Below are 23,584 nucleotides of genomic sequence, written 5' to 3'. Positions count from 1 at the left end.
TTGCAGCGTGTCTGAGGGGAGACGAGACAACAACGGTGTGCACAGGTAGCTTACTTGATTTGCTATAGTTAGTAAACTTTATTTAACATAACAGCCATCAAATTAGATGTATTACATAAATGCCTGATATGCAGTTTACACAGCTTGGCTCTAAGAAATAGAGATGAACTCACGGAGTCACGTAAGATAATCCGTCAGTCTGTCCCAATAAAGACTTTTGCCTGAATTAAATATGTAGCCATGAATGAGCGCATGTTGGAAATAAAAATGCTGAATTTAATTCTCTCTCTGTTGTCTATGCTCATCATTAGTCTTGTGAAGTCGGAGTCACGTAGGCTAATCTCAAGTCCTCTCCAAATAAAGATGTAACTTTGCATGAATTAAATAATACAGCCATGAATGAGCGCATGTTGGAAATAAAAGTGCTGAATTTAATTCTCTCTCTGTTGTATATGCTCATCATTAGTCTCGTGAAGCCGCTTTCATATTGCTGTTCACTCAGCAGTTGATGCTCAGGAAATGCTCCAGCACGGCACCGCATGTAACTTTTAACAAGATTCACTTGTTTAAAACAGTCTAAATTATATTAACATTTACTATATAACCATTATTTCGTTAATAAACATCTAAATAAATACATCGCTATGGAAATTAATTATTTATTATCTCCGCGAATGATCGCAATTTGAGTAGCCTATAGTTTTGTGTAAATGCATAGAAAACCACTGTCAGCAGGCATTTCATAATCTAAAATGACAAAAACATATGAATAATTCTGATATAACATACCAGTTGAGAAATGCAATAAAACACAATGTTTTGTTTGTTATATTTCAATATTCCAGAGAATATTATCCAGTGAATTAACATTATCCAGTGAATTATTCTTCACTCTTTAGCCTATTAAACAGCTTATAAACCTAAAACTGTAGTTATGATTCCTGTCCTTTATTTTATTTTCACCATTTGAAAATGAGACATTCTACATTTATTTTGCTTATTGTTAAAATCAGTGTTGCCGCTGAAATGTTTTTATTGTTGTAATATGATTAAATTTACGACAAATATTAAGATTAAATTTAACATAAAAGACTGTTCATTTTCAACTTTTTTTTTTTTTTTTTTTTATAAATAACTGAGTGAAGTAAGTCCATACTTCACTTTGGTTTTTCCTCCTTTCAGTCATTTATTTACTTTATAACAGTAAATAAATATCAGTTCCGCATATCGGTTATCGGGCACATAAACAATTAATTTGTACAAATAAAACATGCAAATAATTTGTATCGGTTATAAAAAAATCAATATCGGTCGATCACTAATTTAGTGTAGAGTTCATTACACTGGTTGGTTGTTTTCTTTAAATGTGATGTGTGGAAAGACAACTATAAGTTCGTCATTTGTATATTTATTCACCACATGAAGCCCAAAACTTTCAGACTGCTTTCAAAACATTGCTCTGTTCACTTGAGCATCCACAGTGTGAGATTACACATCTTACCATACCAACAATGTAAAATAAAGACTGCTCATCCTTTTTGGCTGTTTAACTTATCTGAAAACTTGACTAGTGTATGTTAGTTTGCATAAACACCACCATCTAATCCACTGGTTCTCAATCGATTCAAAGGCCCTCTTATCTAAGCTTCTGCAGAGCCGGCGCCAGCGCAGCACTATACAGGGTGTCTGAAGTAATGAAACGGGAAATAATGACGTAACACAAAGTATCCCCAGCTAGTGGACTATTCACATATTCGTTGTGGGCATAAGCAAATCTGTTATTACTACAACTATGAACCTAAAAAGCTACTAAACAGCATTCAGATGATTAATGAGCTGAACTAAATTGAACTGAATAATACTGCTACATAAAACAAAAAGAAAAACTGCCCAGGCTAACATATTAAAAAAATAATGGAAATTAGTGCTGTCAAACGTTTAATTGCGATTAATCACATCCAAAATAAAAGTTTTTGTTTACATAATATATGTGTGTACTGTGTATATTTATTATGTATAAATAAATACACACACATGCATGTATATATGTAAAGGGGTCATATGACGTTGTTAAAAATAACATTATTTTGTGTATTCGGTGTAATGCAATGTGTTTATGCGGTTTAAGGTTAAAAAAAACACATTATTTTCCACATACTGTATATTATTGTTGCTCCTCTATGCCCTCCTATGCCTTTCTGAAAAGCACAGATTTTTACAATACCGAATAACTCAAGCGTGAGACGGAAATGTTATGCCCCTTACCGTATTTTGATACCGTGTCCCGGTGCGACGACACAAAAACAATAAAACCCATTACAAACGAGGCATTTGTTGCATCCAGTGGGGACATAATTACTGATTATAATGACTTATAGTGTCTTTTTAACGCGGCACGATGCAACGCGACATTACCATGTCTGCATTTGTGATCATAGAAATGACAAACAACAAGCACTACTCGCGTTTGAATAGTCAGTGGCAAATTCTTTAAATATGAAAACATACTTACAGGCTGTGAGTCAGAAGCGCCAGACTGACCTTGCAAAGTTGGAATTGCCCCACTTTATAGAAACAGCCTTTGAGCATAGCTGGCAGGCTACTCCCAGGTTCAGGAAACAGTCCTCTGTAAAATGTGCTGCAGACACTCTAATATTTGGGTTGAACTGTTCTAGAACAGTGTTGTAAATACAACTTAACCACTGATTTCTAGTTGTATCCTCTTTTGGAAGCCCAAACAAAGTAGTTTCGCTTTCACAATGAAACACAGCGTCTCCAGGACATGGCGCCGGCGGCAGCAACAACACTACAACGAGAATAAAAGTCTGGCCTTCTTTCATTGGGCAGTATACGCTTGGGCGGTGTTTTGCAAATCTTCCCACACCGTGACGTAGACATGTGGGGGCGTGTTTGAATGAGCCGTTTTAGGGGGGCGTGGTCGAGTCTTAACTTTTATAAAGAATATCTCTTTGGTTTTGAGACTTTAGTCTTTGCAACTTCAGGGATCTTATCTATGCACAAACAGCTTGTAACACTCCAAAGAGAAAGGAAAACTTGAAATCGCATCATATGACCCCTTTAAGAAAAATACGTAACGTTTATATATTAAATATATTTATATATGATATAAATTATATGAAAATAAATATATACATGTAAATACATGTAAATATTTTCTAAATAAATGCTGTATGTGTGTGTATTTATATATACATAATAAATATAAACAATACACATACATACATTATGTAAACAAAAACTTTTATTTTGCCCTGTACTTGTCTTTTCATTAAAAATAAACTCAAAAATATGATGTCAGTATAATGTCATAATGTACATCTTTATTTTTGGTGTTTTTTTAATAATTTTAATTAAAATAATTTTAATATAACAAAAAAAAAAATGTAAGACTAGTGGCCCCCTAGTGGTTGAGAACCACGGATTTACCCATTTGTGATATATATATGCTGTTGCAGATGAGCATGTACCTTAACAAAGGTGAGTTTGCAGATGCAGGTAGTGTTGCGGGTGTTTCTGATCGTGACCTCGCCATAATGTTCGATCCATCGCCTCCCGCTCAGAATGTTGTGGATGCATGTCGTCACCTTGTTCCACTCATAGTGATCACCATAACTGCCGACAAATGCAAAAAACATGACACTGAGAGTCAGGCAGACGAAGAGACAGATGCAGGGTGAATAAATGGTGCAAAGAAACAGACAGGACTGTACCTGGGTAGCATGACATTCACTGTTCCGATGGGAAGAATCTCCATAGACTTTCCCCAAAACTTATTCTTCCATCTGACGTCTGACACACAAACACAAACACATACACACACACACACACACACACACACACTTGAGTGTGATAATAAAAAGTCTATGAGTGTTAAATATAGGAGTGGTTTCAGTCTTACCTTGCCAGAAGGTGAAGTTCTGTGACTCACAGTGACAAGCGGAGATGGGCGGATGATGGCTCACCTGTACACAGACAGAAAGATGTAATCACCCGCACAAGTATATTAATAAAGCACAGCAAGAAGCATTTCTACAGCAAATAATTAATAAATTAATATTAACTAGATTTATGCAATGACAACTCAGAGGGTTTGGCATGGTAATATACATGACAATGTTAATGTGTTTAGTCTTGGCGGAATAGATCTGCTACGCTGCTACTGCAGCAGATCAAGTATCGAGATTTGTTACTGCCAACACATCCACAACATGCTGCTGTAAGCATGTAAGAAATACTGCTGCTGCGCATATACTGTATATGAATAACCCCCATTTAGCATACATGAATCACCCCGTAGCAGATCTATACAGGTGGAGCTGGGGAAGGTGGAGGGTTTCTGAAATGTTGAGCAGCGCTCATTAGCTGCTGATACAAAAAGAACCAATCAGCTGCGCCATGTAATAAAGATGCCATTATGTTAGATTGAGACATTATTGGTAGGGATGGGTACGGTAACCTGGTATTAAATGAGCCCCGGGGCTAAATTATGAAAGACCGGAGTATCAATAAGCTCTGACGTTAACATTTCTGCTGTCGGTACTGGAGAAATTAAGAAAATACACATGCATTTATTATTGATATATGGATATTACCTTGCAAATTCTTTTTTGCCAGAGTCGCCAGCTGTTTTTATATGCAATAATATTAGGACATTTGTCTATGATGTATTTTTGCTATTCGCAATTCAGAAGAGAGATCGCGCTAACGTGGAGGAGCTACAGAGCGCACAACATGAAAGCCCAGTTTAATTGTGATGATAGAGGACAGAACTACACATTCTGCAGTCTGCTTACACTTTAGGCCTGTGGCTGTGATATTAAGCCAATTGTATTGTTGATTTCGATGTTGGCTTCCAAGGATCATAAAAAAAGAAAATATGAGGTAAAACTATTAAAAACCAGCCACGTTTCGTTCTTTCAAAACTTCTTTCCCTTCATGCACATTCGTTCACGTCAGGATCAGCACAATCGGTGAAAATGCAGTCTTTACGGTTGCTAAATTGGGGACATGTATGATAAAATGTTGAAAGCACGTGAAAGCATCCATGCAAGAGACACTGTTCCCTAGGCTAAATTGTGTGTGTGTGCTCCAAAATGGATACGCAAATTACACTTTGGCCTTTGAGTGTGTGTCCAAATGATCAAATACACACAAAAATATGTCAAAATGGCCGGCTTGGAGAGTATTTACTTAAACAGTTTATGTCTTGAGTGGACATGAACAGCTGGAAGAAAATCCGATGCGTGTCAATATATATGCAGTCACCTTCTGACAATTGAGCCATTAATGTTAATTAAACAACAAAATGCAAAGAGAAAATCACTCACAGCTCTAAATCTGAATAACGTTAGCTTTATTAAGCATTAATCTATCAAATTATACACTGAAAACAATGCAGTGTTATTTTACATTTGGTTATTTTATTAGATTTCTTTTGTAGGCTATATTACTTACCTGAACAAAAATGTTAGAAGACCTCCATGAAAAAAAAATGAAAGCACTGTTTATTTCATTTGTATCTTTGTTTTATTGTATTTGTCAGTTTGTTTTACTTTGTTTCTTTGTTCACGTTCTTACTGTATCTTATCTTTTGTATATAAAACACTAGAAATGCCTGCACACTGGTGCATTTACAAACTGATATTTTATATTAACTTAATTTAAAGATATTTATTTTATTGGTAAGATTAGTAATACCGTTAAAACCTTAACAATACCCATCCCTACCTACCGGACTGCGCCATCTAGAGTTTCATGCCAGAACTTTGGATTTGCACTTTGAGCACAGCCAGATTTTTCTAGTTACGCATACTCTGTACGCTCAGTTCACACATGTGCCTTAAATTAGTTTTTCCACAAGGTAGTAACACTAGTAATTTCACAGCTGAGAATAAAACCGGTAAGAAAGAATAACAAACTACTGGAGACTGAACAACAATAGACATGCACATTAAGAGATTTTCACAACTGTAGTTTAAACAAATACAGATACATTTTTATCACTCATAACATTTAGGAAAATGGTGCAGACACCCTGTGGAAAGGAACGAAACTTACTAGGGCGCATGTTTTAAGCACCTGTGCATTTGGCTCTATGCATACGCTATGCTTTCGTGTCAAAACTGTAGCATACTTTGTGCTTTATGAGTAACTCCTCATGAAATCCCAATAGTGTCTCAAACTGTGCTCAGATTTGCCAAACACCAAAAGTCAAAGATTTCCCTTCAAATTATCCAAAACTTAATGATCTGAGCTGCTCTCACATTCATTTCATACAGTATTTCTCATTTGTTTTTATTATTTTTTTAAGACGTGCCAAACTCCGGGGCCACTGTTCTGCAGATTTTAGCTTCAACCTGTTCCAAAACACTTGCATAGAAATTTTTAGTGAGCCTTAAGACCTTGATTAACTGGTTCAGGTGTTTAATTAGGGTTGGAGCTGAACTCTGCAGGACAGAGGCCCTCCAGAAACTGAATTTGACACCCCTGTTTTAAGAGAAACATTTAAGAAAAAGCTGGTATTTAAAAGAAACATCAATTCATTCATCAAAAACTCAATTAAAGGGATAGTTCACCCCAAAATGAACATTTGCTCTTAATTTACTCAACCTCAGCCTTTTATCTTAAGTAAAAAAGTAAAGAAAAAGTCAAACACAAAATGAATACCCGTGGCTCCTGATGATATATTGAGGTCTTATGATGCAAAACAATCAGTCTATGCAAGAAACTGAACATTATTTACAACATTATTACCTGTAATTCAGAGCCATAGGCAAACGGGAAAATTTACTCTTTTCTGCGAACTGCTTCAATGAACTGGTTCAAATAACTGATTCATCAGTTTGTTTACGTAATCACACAATGATGTCACATATACGGAATGATATTATTAAAGCACCAAATAATGATGTGAAACATAGATGTTTTACATGTCTAAAGCATATAAACCATTACTTAATCAGCATATAACTACTTAATCAACTCACCTTTTCACATGATAAACCATGAGAAACCATAAAAACTTTCATTTTACCCCTTCATTCAAGTTGGAACTGTTTCCTCCATTCAGTGACTGTTTGAGGAAACTGCTTCAGATGGTTCAGTCCAATTTGGTGAACTGGTTCAACTCGTTCACCAAAAAGAAAATGATAAAGAATGATTCAATTGCGACTGTTTGAGGGCTGAGGATATGGTTTACAGGTAATAATTAGAGCTGTCAAACGATTAATTGTGATTAATCGCATCCAAAATAAATAAAGTTTTTGTTTATGTAATATGTGAGCCTGGACCACAAAACCAGTCTTAAGTCGCTGGGGTATATTTGTAGCAATAGCAAAAAATACAGCGTATGGGTCAAAATTATTGATTTTTCTTTTATGCCAAAAATCATTAGGATATTAAGTAAAGATCGTGTTCCATGAAGATATTTTATAAATTTCTTACTGCAAATATATTAAAACTTATTTTTGATTAGTGATATGCATTGCTAAGAACTTCATTTGGACAACTTTAAAGGTGATTTTCTCAATATTTTGATTTTTTTGCACCCTCAGATTCCAGATTTTCAAATAATTGTATCTCGGCCAGATATTGTCTTATCATAACAAACCATATATCAATGGAAAGCTTATTTATTCAGCCTTCAGATGATGTATAAATTTGAAAAATTTACCCTTATGACTGGTTTTGTGGTCCAGGGTCACATATATATGTGTGCACTTGTATATTTATTTCATATATATAAATACACACAAATACAGTATATATTTTGAAAATATTTACATGTATTTATAAATTAAACAACCTGTTATACAAATATAACATATTTTCTTAAATATATACACATGCATGTGTGTTTATTTATATACAGTGAGGAAAATAAGTATTTGAACACCCTGCTATTTTGCAAGTTCTCCCACTTAGAAATCATGGAGGGTCTGAAATTGTCATCGAGGTGCATGTCCACTGTGAGAGACATAATCTAAAAAAAATCCAGAAATCACAATGTATGATTTTTAACTATTTATTTGTATGATACAGCTGCAAATAAGTATTTGAACACCTGTCTATCAGCTAGAATTCTGACCCTCAAACTGCCTTTAAAATGTCCATCTCCACTCCATTTATTATCCTAAATTAGATGCACCTGTTTGAGGTCGTTAGCTGCATAAAGACACCTGTCCACCCCATACAATCAGTAAGAATCCAACTACTAACATGGCTAAGACCAAAGAGCTGTCCAAAGACACTAGAGACAAAATTGTACACCTCCACAAGGCTGGAAAGGGCTACGGGAAATTGCCAAGCAGCTTGGTGAAAAAGGTCCACTGTTGAGCAATCATTAGAAAATGGAAGAAGCTAAACATGACTGTCAATCTCCCTCGGACTGGGGCTCCATGCAAGATCTCACCGTGGGGTCTCAATGATCCTAAGAAAGGTGAGAAATCAGCCCAGAACTACACGGGAGGAGCTGGTCAATGACCTGAAAAGAGCTGGGACCACCGCTTCCAAGGTTACTGTTGGTAATACACTAAGACGTCATGGTTTGAAATCATGCATGGCACGGAAGGTTCCCCTGCTTAAACCAGCACATGTCCAGGCCCGACTTAAGTTTGCCAATGACCATTTGGATGATCCAGAGGAGTCATGGGAGAAAGTCATGTGGTCAGATGAGACCAAAATAGAACTTTTGGTCATAATTCCACTAAACGTGTTTGGAGGAAGAAGAATGATGAGTACCATCCCAAGAACACCATCCCTACTGTGAAGCATGGGGTGGTAGCATCATGCTTTGGGGGTGTTTTTCTGCACATGGGACAGGGCGACTGCACTGTATTAAGGAGAGGATGACCGGGGCCATGTATTGCGAGATTTTGGGGAACAACCTCCTTCCCTCAGTTAGAGCATTGAAGATGGGTCGAGGCTGGGTCTTCCAACATGACAATGACCAAGCACACAGCCAGGATAACCAAGGAGTGGCTCTGTAAGAAGCATATCAAGGTTCTGGCGTGGCCGAGCCAGTCTCCAGACCTAAACCCAATAGAGAATCTTTGAGGGAGCTCAAACTCCGTGTTTCTCAGCGACAGGCCAGAAACCTGACTGATCTAGAGAAGATCTGTGTGGAGGTGGGCCAAAATCCCTCCTGCAGTGTGTGCAAACCTGGTGAAAACTACAGGAAACGTTTGACCTCTGTAATTGCAAACAAAGGCTACTGTACCAAATATTAACATTGATTTTCTCAGGTGTTCAAATACTTATTTGCAGCTGTATCACACAATGATGTCACATATACGGAATGATATTATTAAAGCACCAAATAATGATGTGAAACATAGATGTTTTACATGTCTAAAGCATATAAACCATTACTTAATCAGCATATAACTACTTAATCAACTCACCTTTTCACATGATAAACCATGAGAAACCATAAAAACTTTCATTTTACCCCTTCATTCAAGTTGGAACTGTTTCCTCCATTCAGTGACTGTTTGAGGAAACTGCTTCAGATGGTTCAGTCCAATTTGGTGAACTGGTTCAACTCGTTCACCAAAAAGAAAATGATAAAGAATGATTCAATTGCGACTGTTTGAGGGCTGAGGATATGGTTTACAGGTAATAATTAGAGCTGTCAAACGATTAATTGTGATTAATCGCATCCAAAATAAATAAAGTTTTTGTTTATGTAATATGTGAGCCTGGACCACAAAACCAGTCTTAAGTCGCTGGGGTATATTTGTAGCAATAGCAAAAAATACAGCGTATGGGTCAAAATTATTGATTTTTCTTTTATGCCAAAAATCATTAGGATATTAAGTAAAGATCATGTTCCATGAAGATATTTTATAAATTTCTTACTGCAAATATATCAAAACTTATTTTGATTAGTGATATGCATTGCTAAGAACTTCATTTGGACAACTTTAAAGGTGATTTTCTCAATATTTTGATTTTTGCACCCTCAGATTCCAGATTTTCAAATAATTGTATCTCGGCCAGATATTGTCTTATCATAACAAACCATATATCAATGGAAAGCTTATTTATTCAGCCTTCAGATGATGTATAAATTTGAAAAATTTACCCTTATGACTGGTTTTGTGGTCCAGGGTCACATATATATGTGTGCACTTGTATATTTATTTCATATATATAAATACACACAAATACAGTATATATTTTGAAAATATTTACATGTATTTATAAATTAAACAACCTGTTATACAAATATAACATATTTTCTTAAATATATACACATGCATGTGTGTTTATTTATATATACATAATAAATATACACAGCACACACACATATATTATGTAAACAAAAACTTTTATTTTGAATGCAATTAATCGTTTGACAGCACTAGTAATAATGTTTTAAATAAAATTATTTTCTTGCACAGACCAATTGTTTCGCATCATAAGACCTCAATATATCATCACAAGCCACGGATATTGATTTTGTGTTGCCACTCGGAGTAACGGTAGCCAGTGACATTTTCAGCTAAAAATCTTCTTTATTGTTCTACTCAAGAAAGAAAATCATCTTGGATGGCCTGAGGGTGAGTAAATTAACAGACAATTTTCATTTTTGGGTGAACGATCCCTCCTTGAGTCATAAAATCTGCCTATAAAATGTTCCTCTGGAACGATTGCTTTCCTTTGTAAAGGCCAATAGTAAATTAAAATGTAATTGTTCAGCTGATTCAGTTTGAAAATAACAAAAGTTTGAATGGTAAAATGAAGGGCTGGGAATCGGTTTCATTCTCACAGATCAACAGACTCCAAGTGGAGAGAGATACATGTCGGTCAGTTTATTCCAGAGTATGTGCATGTGAGATAAAGCAAGATGAACCTGTGCAAGTGTTTCTCTCTCATCATGTCCCTCTATGAACACACTGTATTATGTTAGGCACACACAGCGTGTGGGAAAGTTCACTGCTGACAAAGACCCTTTTCAAGTCATGCAGGAAGAACCTTCGCCAGAGGACTATTGATGGCCTTGCCTCCAGCAAACACACACACACACACACACACAGTGGAAGTGGTGCAGTGCTACAGTGAAGGACAGGAACTCACCTGGAACAGGTACTGCAGCTATAGTGTGTGTGTGTGAGATACATTAATTTGTACCTGTTCAGAAAAGAAGCAGAATCCTTTGTCTTCACGGATACATTCATACGTTTCCCCCAGAAGGGGGTTAAAGGGTTTACTGCCCGCTCTATAATAGGTGGAGGAATATCCTGAAACTGCAAACGCTGCAACGATTGCCTGCACACACAAACAAAGCAACCTGTCAATACACTCATTACTACTGAAAACATGGAGTCCAGATAGACTGTGTGCTCTTTATACAGACAGAGCAGTGCTCACTGAAACAAGATAATGGGATAAATGTGTTAAGAGAGCATTACATCCACACAAACACACTCTGCAAGGTTTCAGGTCAAAACTAAATCTGTGTTGTGCGTGCATTGTGACACTATTTTCATAATAATAAAAATAGTTTTATGATGATCGTGATTATTAAAACATCTTATTTAAATGGCAAAGTCCTTACAGTATGTGTCATTGTAGTATTTGTTGTTTATCCTGATTAAAAAAATTAATAGTTATAACAATTTTTTTTTTCCTGGAAAATAAATCACATTACCCTGAAAAATCTCATTATTGTAACCATATATAATAATACTTAATTTTTTGTTTGTTTTGTGACATTATTTTCATGACAGCTAAGAATTATTACTAATATTAAATATTATTTAAATTGCAAAACAGTTATACATCATGACAGCATTTGCTGTTAGAGCTGATAAAAACATTAGATTTTATAGAATGTTTTTTAACTTTTTTATGGAAATGGATAAATCATATTACCCTGAATAAATCTCATTACTGTAATCATTAATGATAATGATAATAATAATATTTATATTTTCATGACAGATAAGAATTATTATTATTAATAATAATAAAAAATCTTATTTAAACTGCAAAGTAAATCATGATGGTATTTGCTGTTTATGCTGATTAAAACATTAATTATTGAAGAAAAATAGTATTACAGTAAGGAAAATCTAATTAAAATTAGATACACAAACGTAAACTTAAAATTCTTTACAGTAATGGAAATTGGGGTTCTTAACTGTATTGTACTGTAAAAAAAAAAAACTACTGTAAAAAACTGTCAAAAGGCACTTAAGATCATTCAGCATCTTATATTTAAATATAATTTCTTATTTCTATTTTTTGTTTGTTTTGTGGAGAGAAACATCATTTTCTTGAGAATTATTCAAAGTCTGCAACAGTAAATGTGCAGCACTAAGTCTAAAGCAGTCCAGCAGTCAGCCGCCTACACTGCAGCATCATTACTACGGTATCAGTAGCGCTGCAGTGTGGAGAACGAGCGACCGAAAGTGTCAGAGTGTGCGTCACTGTGTATGGACACTAAAACTAGGCTACAGTAAAGGGACTTAATGAGGCCAGAGGTAAATGCCCACCTGCCTGTCCACAAGGGACATGTGTTCCTGCTTCAGGCCCGGTTCACCCTTCCACCAGCCACCTAACAGCTCCTGTTATATCGCTACGTATGAAGGTGAGTGTGTGAACATTCGTGTGTGGGCACGTTTCTGTGTGAGCGCAAGTCTGTCCTTGGACACTCTGGACTACCTTTCCCTGCTGGAAAATCAAGATAAAACTACATGTAGCTGGTTTTACTTTGCTAGTCTACGCTGGTTATTCAGGTCTGGTCTTGATGGTTGATAAGCTAGACTACTGACTGGTGGAACATTATGGTTAAGCTTGTTAAGAACAACTAGACCAGCAACTATACCTACACTCTTAAAAAAGGTCTCAAAAGGGTATTTTTGCAGTGATGCCACAGAAGAACCAAATAAACCTTTCAAACCTTTCAGTGATCAGTTCTCGAAAGAACCTTAGTGTGTTTTAGTGTGTTTTGTGGAAAGATCCCATAGATGTTAAAGATTCTTCATGGAAACACTGACGCCAATAAAAAAAACTGTTACAAATGCTTGTTAGGTGTATGTCTTTTGAAAATTCAGATCCATTAACTCTCTTAAAGGGACAGCTCACCTAATAATGGAAATTCTGTCTTCATTTAATCAACTTTATGTCGTTCCACCCACTTTCGTTCAACTTCAAAACTCAAAATGAAGGAAATTTTCAGATTCCAGTCCCTACATTTGAGAGTCCATGTAACTAAAACTTTGATGCTTCGTAAGTGTAAAAAGTTCGTAAAGACATTGTAAAAGTAATCCATATGGATGAGGTTCGCTCTTGCGCATCAAGCAGGCACATTTCACCTTCCGCTGACCATAACTGATGTGCTCTATGTACGTTGATAAATGTTTACATGTGAATAAAAGCTTAAATCTGTTCATCATATAAAGTGATTGTGTCTCTTCAGAAGACATGGATTAAACCGCTTGGCTCATATGGATTATGATGTCTTTATGATTTTGGCGGAATTGGTTTTTTAATGGAGGGATGGATAGTTTGCAGGTTTATCTGTGTTTTAAACAAAAGTCTAATGGGTTTGGAACGTCATGAAAGTGAGCTACTGATGACAGAATTTGTATTTTAGGGTGAACTGTCCCTTTAAGAGCTGGAGCGTACCATGCGTTCATAGGGGTCTTCGGTTTGAGCTGCTTTATCCAGCAGTTCTGTGTACTCCAGCTCCTCACACATGTGCTGCAGTGTGTTCAGGGGCTCATTCAGCTCCACTGGCATGGACACTTTAGACAGGTCTTTCCCGATGTTGTTCTTTAGGATATTCCACAGGTTAATGTTGGAAGTGTCAGGGGCGGGAGCAGGGAGACACGTACGTCTACCGTTACGAAACGCACCACTGGCCAGATCACCATTAGGCACTGAGGGAGAAACACAAGGTTACTCATGGGATACCAGGGTTGCAGGATATATTGAGTATCAACAATCAGGGATTTTATAGTTAACTGGAAAAAAACTAAAACAAACTAAAACCATAAAAACATTTTCATTACTTGAAATAAAATAAACATTAACTGAAATAAAATATTAAAACAATTACTTATTTTATTTCAGCAGATTGACAAGGCAACATTTCTCATTTTCATTTACTCTGAAAACTTCATGTACTAAAAATAACTAAAACTGACATAAAAAATAAAAAAACCTCCATATACATTAAAACGAAAACACACAACAAAACTGCTAAAACTAAACTAAAAATGGAAAATATAAAAATAAAAGAAAATAAAAATATTAATACAAACTATATTAGCATCTCAATAATTCTACAGTGACAATGTCTGCAATATAATGATAGTGATACTCTCATTAATTCAAAACTAAGTTGCATGTCTTCCCAACATCAAAGGAAATAATAAAAAAAAAAGATAAGTAATGATGGCACTATTTTCATAACACCCATAATTCTACAGTATACTGTATTACATAAATTAAATTAAATGTAACTATTTTAATGTGAATATATATAAATGTGATTAATTTTCCTGAAAATAAAATCAAAATGCAAAATGTAAACAAAAACAAAACACTTAATACAAAAATGTGTATTTGTCTTTTCTTTTGGTTTTGGGGTGAAATATGATCCCAACATGCTTTTGACAGATCCTGTGATATTAATCCCTTTGCATTTTATATTTTGATATACACATTACAATAGTCATAATTTTACTTGATTTACATTACACTCTGTAGATAATATATTATATACTGTATGCGTTTGAGAGAGCATTTGTCTTTTTTAGTTCATGTGTGTGCATGTGTGTGTGTGTGTTTGGATCTATTGGAGGGAGAGAGCATGTGTGTGTGTGTGTGTGTTTGGATCTATTGGAGGGAGAGAGCATGTGTGTGTGTGTGTGTGTAATGCAAAGGTCATGTGTCCCATCAGGACGGCGTCCTGCTCTAATGAACGGAACAAAATGAAGAGGAGGGAGAGCGATCTTACTCTGTCTGGAAACGTTATCTGTGACGCTGGCGTTGTCCTCTGAAATGTTATCGCTCACATCGCTGACGTAAGACTCGTCATCAGAGGCCTGAGAGAGAGAGAGAGAGAGAGAGATGATGTTACTCACTGTCTTTCATTTTGCGCAGTGCTGACTAAGTGTAAAATATGTGTGTGTGTGTGTGTGTGTGTGTGTGTAATGACCTACTGCAGTGCAGTGTGCAAGTATACAAATAAACACACTTAAACAAACAGATCATACTTACACAGATGACACTGACAGTTAATAAATCCTCACTGGTAATTGCAATGATTCACTTGAGCTTGAATATGTAAAAGTCTGGACACATCTAGTCATTCTTTATAAAAATATTAAAACAATTACTTATTTTATTTCAGCAGATTGACAAGGCAACATTTCTCATTTTCATTTACTCTGAAAACTTCATGTACTAAAAATAACTAAAACTGACATAAAAAATAAAAAAACCTCCATATACATTAAAACGAAAACACACAACAAAACTGCTAAAACTAAACTAAAAATGGAAAATATAAAAATAAAAGAAAATAAAAATATTAATACAAACTATATTAGCATCTCAATAATTCTACAGTGACAATGTCTGCAATATAATGATAGTGATACTCTCATTAATTCAAAACTAAGTTGCATGTCTTCCCAACATCAAAGGGAAATAATAATAAAAAAAAATAAGTAATGATGGCACTATTTTCATAACACCCATAATTCTACAGTATACTGTATTACATAAATTAAATTAAATGTAACTATTTTAATGTGAATATATATAAATGTGATTAATTTTCCTGAAAATAAAATCAAAATGCAAAATGTAAACAAAAACAAAACACTTAATATAAAAATGTGTATTTGTCTTTTCTTTTGGTTTTGGGGTGAAATATGATCCCAACATGCTTTTGACAGATCCTGTGATATTAATCCCTTTGCATTTTATATTTTGATATACACATTACAATAGTCATAATTTTACTTGATTTACATTACACTCTGTAGATAATATATTATATACTGTATGCGTTTGAGAGAGCATTTGTCTTTTTAGTTCATGTGTGTGCATGTGTGTGTGTGTTTGGATCTATTGGAGGAGAGAGCATGTGTGTGTGTGTGTGTGTGTGTGTGTTTGGATCTATTGGAGGAGAGAGCATGTGTGTGTGTGTGTGTAATGCAAAGGTCATGTGTCCCATCAGGACGGCGTCCTGCTCTAATGAACGGAACAAAATGAAGAGGAGGAGAGCGATCTTACTCTGTCTGGAAACGTTATCTGTGACGCTGGCGTTGTCCTCTGAAATGTTATCGCTCACATCGCTGACGTAAGACTCGTCATCAGAGGCCTGAGAGAGAGAGAGAGAGAGAGAGAGAGAGAGATGATGTTACTCACTGTCTTTCATTTTGCGCAGTGCTGACTAAGTGTAAAATATGTGTGTGTGTGTGTGTGTGTGTGTGTGTGTAATGACCTACTGCAGTGCAGTGTGCAAGTATACAAATAAACACACTTAAACAAACAGATCATACTTACACAGATGACACTGACAGTTAATAAATCCTCACTGGTAATTGCAATGATTCACTTGAGCTTGAATATGTAAAAGTCTGGACACATCTAGTCATTCTTTATAATAATAATAATAATAATTATTATTATTATTACAAGTCACTCGTGGAAATATGGGAATTATGTACCGAACTTCATATTTAAGTTGCTCTGATATCATTGAGAAATGCTGGTTTCAAAGTTTGCACTTATTTCTATTAAAAAAAAACATAAATAGTCTAATTTCTATTGTAGAAAAAATTATATTTTAAATAAATTAAGTTGAGTTTGATCTATCTAATGATCAAAGAATCCCTAAAAAAACGTGGTGTGATGGTTTCCACAAAAATATTAAGTAGCACAACTGTTTTCAACATTGATAATAAGACATGTTTCTTGAGCAGCAAATCAGTATATTAGAACGATTTCTGAAGGATCATGAGACACTGAAGACTGGAGTAATAATGCTGAAAATTCAACTTTGATCACAGGAATAAATTATATTTTAAATTTGTTTTGCGAGTTTGTGTGTCCATATAATCTTAGCATTAGTGGTAAACAGATTTGGCTCGATGTCCACAATGGAGGGCTCAGAGAGACTATTCTACTCGAGCGCCGATAGCCCCCCTATAGACAGAAGGATAAATGAAATAAATATGCATAAAGGAGGAGATGGGGAGGAGGAGGGATGCCGAAAGAGCTAATGACGGAAGTGGTAAGAGGCTCTCTTTTATACTTGGATATTGATTGGAAGATTAGATGGGCGTACTCCTCCCGAAATTGCGTTGATAACTTCACAACAATAGAAAACAGCTGTTTTAAATGGTAATATTTCACAATTTTACTGTTTTTACTGTATTTTCATAAAATAAATTCAGTATATATAACTTTAACGTTAACACACACACACAGAATTCTCACCTCATTCTCTGATGAACTGGCGGACAGAAGCACCTCTTGAGCATCGAAGAACTCAGACACTGACTCTGACATGGAGAGTCTGCTCTCATTGGACACCTGCTGAGAGAGAGGGATGCCCACATGGAGCGGATCGCCAGCCTACAAAACACACAAACATACAGAGTTACTTCAGTGTGTCAGCTGCAGATTTGTGTTTGTAGAGCTAAAATTTATCACAGGCAGCCACTTACACTAAAGGCCATCACACAAAGATATACAACCTGATGTGAGGAGCACAAAAGCCTGAAGGATTTAAGTCTTGTAGAAAGTGAAAGCCTTGAAACACAATGTCTGTTGCCAATAGTTAAACACATGGTTGATCAGCACGAGCAGCCATCTCGTGGGACTCATTATGTCTAATGATTGCTCTGTTTGGTTGCATTGCAGCCAAAGTGTATGAGGCCAGAGTACTGAGTGTCACTTTCTATCTGATTCATCCTTTAAAGACCCAAACAAGAGCAAACGTAAGAGATTTCAAGCTTAAACAGTGACTGTCTTTATGATCAAGAAAATGGTTGATTAACCCTGTAGCTCCAGGTGGTTTTATGCTCTTCTCAATCATAAAAAGGGACAATTAGATCCACATATCCTGACCAGCCTATTTTCCAAATAATTTCAAAGCCCAAGTGTCATCCACATCCAACATGTTTCATTGTTATATCAGAATATCAGACCTCGTCAGGACTGCTGATGATGTTGACACTGACGACCTGGTCAGACAGAACCGACTCAGAGTGGATCCGGTTCAGACGGGTCTTGAGCTCAGCATTCTGGGACAAGGCCTAGACAACACCATCCAGAACAAGTGAGCAGATGAGTGTTTGAAGGGTCAGAAAAAATCAGGATCTAGAGACATTCAATGAATGGGTCATTCCATGAAATCGGTGCCTTTTCCACTTAAAAAAATAAAATACAAATTTAAATCAACATTTTTTAAATATCCATGAAATGAAGACACCTTAAAATGACAAGAAATTATATTGTGCCATCTCAGGCTATGTAATTTATTATTTAATGACTGTTGTTCTACCTCATGTTTTGGTATTTTTGTCAACCCTGTTACTGACACAAGCGTTACTAGATACTATAGTTTAATTAGAACTATGTGATAGTTTTCACATATATGAGCAGCATTTTAGTCCCTCTTTTCACTAGGATTCTTTTAAATATATTATTACACATTATTTTTATTTTTATATTTGTCATTCAGATGTCCAAGAACATCCTAATTCTGGAGGGTGACCACATGTCAATTAAGAAAAATATATATTTCTACAAGAGAGATATTAAAAAAAGGTGTTTGTCCAAAATAAAATATAGTTAAATTACAATGGGAAAACCTGGAAGGCTGTATCAAATATAATTTCTTGCCTTCTATGCATGTTTTGTATTTTCAACGTCTCCTTCCTATTGTATTACTATCTGGAATAACTTGTGTTACTATTTAAAATAACCTGTGCAGTTTTTTTGTTTGTTTGTTTTTTTACTGTTTATTCATATGAAAAGATGTAACTACAATATTGTTGTATTACATTGTTATATTAAGTTACATCTCAATCCACACAAATAAAAGGTGAACTCTATTTTTGTTGATTATAACAGTAACAGCATGTGGTGGGCGGAGCTGACCTGTGATAGGGAGCGGTGGAGGGTTATAATCTGATTTGATTGGCCCGTCTGCTCCTGTTCCAACAACACCTGTTTAATCTTCTCCTTCTCTATGGCCACAGTGTTGAAGGCAGATTTCAGAAGAGAGTGCACTGAAACAGACACACACACAGGTTCATGCTGAGTACAGACTGTGTCTCCGGGTCAGAACCTGTGACCTGGACCTGTCGCCTGCTATCACTCAAGAACAGCGGTGCACCTTTTGTTTTTCAGTGTAACTGACTGCCTAAAGCAGTGTTTCCAACATATCCAGTGAATCTTCGAAAAAAAAAAAAAATCTTACAAACTTACAATTTTTTTTTCACTTTTTCAAAATCTCAAATTAAAAACACAAAATTTCTCTTGCTATGTAGATCCAGTGACATTGGCATGAATGCTTTGTTCACCTTTTTGCGCAATTATGCAGAAATCTTCCTGCAGTTTGATGTAGTCACTGGCGCAGTCGATACTGTCAGTCAGACGTGTGACAGGGGTTTGAAAATCAGCCAACTCCACACATAGGTTAGGATTAGAGGAGTGGAGACGCACTTGAGACATACTTGCACTCAGGGGAACCTGAAACACACACACAAATTACAGTGAGATAGAAGTGATCCCAGACACAGTCCAGGGATAACCAGCAACATGGGCCTCTGAACACAGCCCTCTCCGAGTTGAGTGATTCCATTGACTGAGGAAAAAACCCAACTGGGGACATCTGAAGTCTAGATTGGATGAGTATAGTTTAGTTAGATTTCAGTAAAGAGTTCGGTCCCACTTTATATTAGGTGGCCTTAACTACTTACATTTAAATTAATCATTTGATTCAATGCACTTATTGTGTACGTACATGTTTTTACATTGTACTTATATTTTTAAAAATACATATATGTAATTGCATCTGTAATTAATTTCTGCAATTAAATTTATAATTACATTGTTGACCCAACCCTTACACCTTAACCCACCCTTAAACCTACCCATACCACCAAACCTGTCCCTAACCTTACCCATATCCCACCTCAATAGCAGCAAAAGTGTTTTGCAATACAATATGAACACAATAAGTACATTGTACTTATTTTTTGATGTAAGTACATAGCAGTTAAGGCCACCTAATATAAAGTGTGACCAAGAGTTCACAGACACAAAAACAAAAACACACATCAGGCCAAGCAATGTAAAGTTAAGCTCACAGATCAACAGTGAAATGAAGTTACTTCATACATTAGCACATGACGACATGTTAACCACCAGCATGCATTAATGTGTTATCATGAGCTCAAATAATCAAAACAACAATCACGTAATCATACAAAGTCAACACAGGCTGTGTGTTTACAGCACTTAGTTGTAAGTAGAGTTAGTCTGAGTCAGAACAAAACCCTATCATTCAGAGCTGCTGACATCCAGTTTATTTTAAAACATTGTTCAAACCCTTTTTTACTGCACCAACTGTATGCTTTGAATTTAAGGATGCAGATGAGATCAGAGTCCACTCTCGTTTGGTCGACTCACTCAACATCTCATTGTGGTACAGTACATGCAACTGTGTAGTCATTCATGAAGCCTTACACTACCACAACTTTAGGCCACTGGTCAGTGCACTAGGGCATCAGTTTCAACCCCTGGTCCTGGAGTACCCAAAACGCTGTATGGTTTTTTTAATGGCATTTTGTATGGTTACCTAGTCAAGCGCACCTGAATCAACTCATCAGTGCATTAGGAAGTCATCCAAAATAAGTCCCACTGGGGGTACTCCAGGACCAGGGTTGGGAGCCTCTGCACTAGGGAAGCCCTTCCCCTTCTGTACATGACAAACTGCACAGGCTCAGCATTTAATTTAAAGGGTTTGTTCACCCAAAAATAAAAATTCTGTCATTAATTACTCACCCTCATGTTGTTCCAAATCTGTAAGAACACAAATTAAGATATTTTTCCTGAAATCTGAGAGCTTTCTGACTCTCTATGCTCCCTGCTCTCTATGCAGGGTAACAAAGCTCTCAGATTTCATCAAACATATCTTTATTTGTGTTCAGAAGATGAACGAAGGTCTTACAGATTTGGAACAACATGAGGGTGAGTAATTAATGAAAGAATTTTCATTTTTGGATGAACTATCCCTTTAACATTTTTCCCACTTTGTTCAACCATTCAAAAAGAAAAAATGAAAAGTTACCATATATTTGGCCATCAAGTTGAACAACTGTATGTACCTTTTTGTTGATTTTTTTCTACGGCTTTAAGAAACAAGGTTTACAAAGTTCTGTGTACCTCATAGACAAGGGCGGGCAACTCTGGGCCCTTGAGGTCCATTGTCTTACAGAGTTTAGCTTCACCCCTAATCAAACACACCTGAATAACCTAACCAAGGTCTTCAGGATCACTATAAAGTTATACATAGGTCAATTTGATCAGGGTTGGAGCTAAACTCTGCAGGACAGAGGACTTCAAGAACCAGAGTTGCCCACCCACAATGTGCTGTCTTGATAAAACACTGAACAGAGGGAAGATTTTATTTCACTGACCAGCCAAACATTCATGGCTTCCATAAAGAAGGAATCTCCAAACAGGATCTCACCATCTGTCCAGTGTGCTTAGGCCCTGCTGTCAATTGTTGCTCTAATTACAACAAATTCTCTACAAGGGTGCTTCGCAGAACAGCAATATTTAAGCAGGATTTCCAGCAAAACACCTTACAGGGGGAGGGTTGCCCGCATTGATGGTCAGTGAGGTCTTCACTCCTTTAGAGGACTGGGTTCACCTTGTCTGAGGACCAATATTCAGGGTCATTGTTGGGGGGAATATTGTCTGGGATGCAAGGCCCACTAATGTCCTCTATTCGAAGTTTGTTCTAGGCAGAGTGGCAACTCTATCAAGAAGGATCTGAAGCTTTCAACAGTTATCTCAGAATTCAAATCACATATTTGTGTATCAATATTCTGAATCTCTGAATACTGTACATAGAAAAAAAAATGGTTTACCTCTACAGATCTCAAGGATGCATATTTACACATCCTCATACATCTCTGACACAAAACACATCTACATCAATTTATACTTACAAGCACTAAGGTTGATCATAATCCTACAAAAAAAGTTACCTTCAACAAAATTTGTGTTCATTTCAAGGATCAAGCATTCATGTTGTAACAGAAGAGGAAACGATTTCAGAATAGCCTGAACCAGTTCAGTCTGAGGACACTGGTGTCCTTTTGTCTTTGTCTGAGTCTGTTAACCATTGGCCATAGCAGTGGTACTGTTAGGACTACTTTTGAGTACTTTCTTTGAAGCTGACTCCCTCCAGTCATTTATGCAGATAAGTATGAGTGTCAGCTCGATGACTGGAGCACTGTACATTTGGAGGAACAATAGTCTCTGGGAGGGTGATTCAATGACAGGATGAACCACAAGGTTCACCATGACAGACACATATATGCATGACTGGGGATTTGTGATTAAAGATCAGGCAGTGAATAGGACATGGCATCTTTCTCACTGAAGTGTGCATATCAACAATGTTTGTTGAGCTTCTCCAATGGTTGAATGCTCTTCCAGAGAGAGATGCATGTTTCTGGGTCTGTCAAAGGCACAGGCATAGATTTTTGGCTAAAACCCACACCTGAAGGAGTGAAGACTTTGACGTAGCAGTATAAATATGGAAAAGATACAGTATATGTAGATATGTTCACCTCATAAGTGTCTGCTGTCCATTTTACTGTGTACCAGACATGCTAGGCATAGACACACCAGCACAGCTGTATCCTGACAGTCTGCTTATGCATTTCTACCTGTCAGCCCTATCAGACTGAGCTGGAGGAGAGTGGTGACGCTGGCCCCACTATGACCAGGGAATCCAAATATTTGTGTTAAACGGTCATGAAACCCCCTGTTTCAGCACTGGTTAGTTCTCACCACAGTTTTAAAAAACGCTAAAAAAGTGGGCGTGGTGTGTTGCGGAGCAGAGGGGGAAGAGGGGAGACAGACAACACACACAGCTTCAGTTTCAGACAGTTTCATTTCGCTCCCATCGAGTTAAAAACACAGATAAATGCACAGCCATTTGCACTCTGCATCGAAAACATATATATGAATGCGCTGTTGCACCTCTGATAACTTTTAAGGCTTATTCTGCAGCGTTTATATAAGCCTTTTGCCGTTGTGTTGTGTCACGGAGCTGTAAAAACGGTTACACTCACTAGTGAATGAATCGCGTTTTGCTGTTGTGAATAATTAAGCGAAGGGTCTTCTCATAGGATAAGAACACGCAGTCTCATGAATAATTTAATAGACACCGACGTGTCATCGATGTACTATAGTCCTTTGCCGCGTCACAAATTGTTACGTCAACACGATGTAGATTTCAAACCCGGAAGATGAAAATAGCACAAAAAAGCTTCAATTTAACCAG

General features: G+C 36.4%; 1 protein-coding gene across 1 annotated transcript in view; it reads right to left on the bottom strand.

Moving 5' to 3' along the window:
* osbpl6 (oxysterol binding protein-like 6) overlaps window positions 1-23,584 on the bottom strand; it is a 93,321-nt gene that overhangs the window by 25,475 nt on the left and 44,262 nt on the right. The window contains exons 10-19 of the mRNA XM_058787167.1: window positions 19,581-19,749; window positions 19,156-19,286; window positions 18,201-18,308; window positions 17,488-17,625; window positions 16,279-16,366; window positions 13,657-13,910; window positions 11,155-11,292; window positions 3,920-3,983; window positions 3,732-3,810; window positions 3,489-3,633 (exon numbers count right to left, since the gene is read on the bottom strand). Coding sequence (XP_058643150.1) covers window positions 3,489-3,633; window positions 3,732-3,810; window positions 3,920-3,983; window positions 11,155-11,292; window positions 13,657-13,910; window positions 16,279-16,366; window positions 17,488-17,625; window positions 18,201-18,308; window positions 19,156-19,286; window positions 19,581-19,749 — 1,314 coding nt within the window. The remainder of the gene's footprint in view (window positions 1-3,488; window positions 3,634-3,731; window positions 3,811-3,919; window positions 3,984-11,154; window positions 11,293-13,656; window positions 13,911-16,278; window positions 16,367-17,487; window positions 17,626-18,200; window positions 18,309-19,155; window positions 19,287-19,580; window positions 19,750-23,584) is intronic.

This window comes from Onychostoma macrolepis, chromosome 09 (assembly GCF_012432095.1).
Source record: "Onychostoma macrolepis isolate SWU-2019 chromosome 09, ASM1243209v1, whole genome shotgun sequence".
NCBI lineage: Eukaryota > Metazoa > Chordata > Actinopteri > Cypriniformes > Cyprinidae > Onychostoma > Onychostoma macrolepis.
The sequence above is the reverse complement of the archived record's forward strand: the minus strand, read 5'-3'. Positions and strand labels throughout refer to the sequence as shown.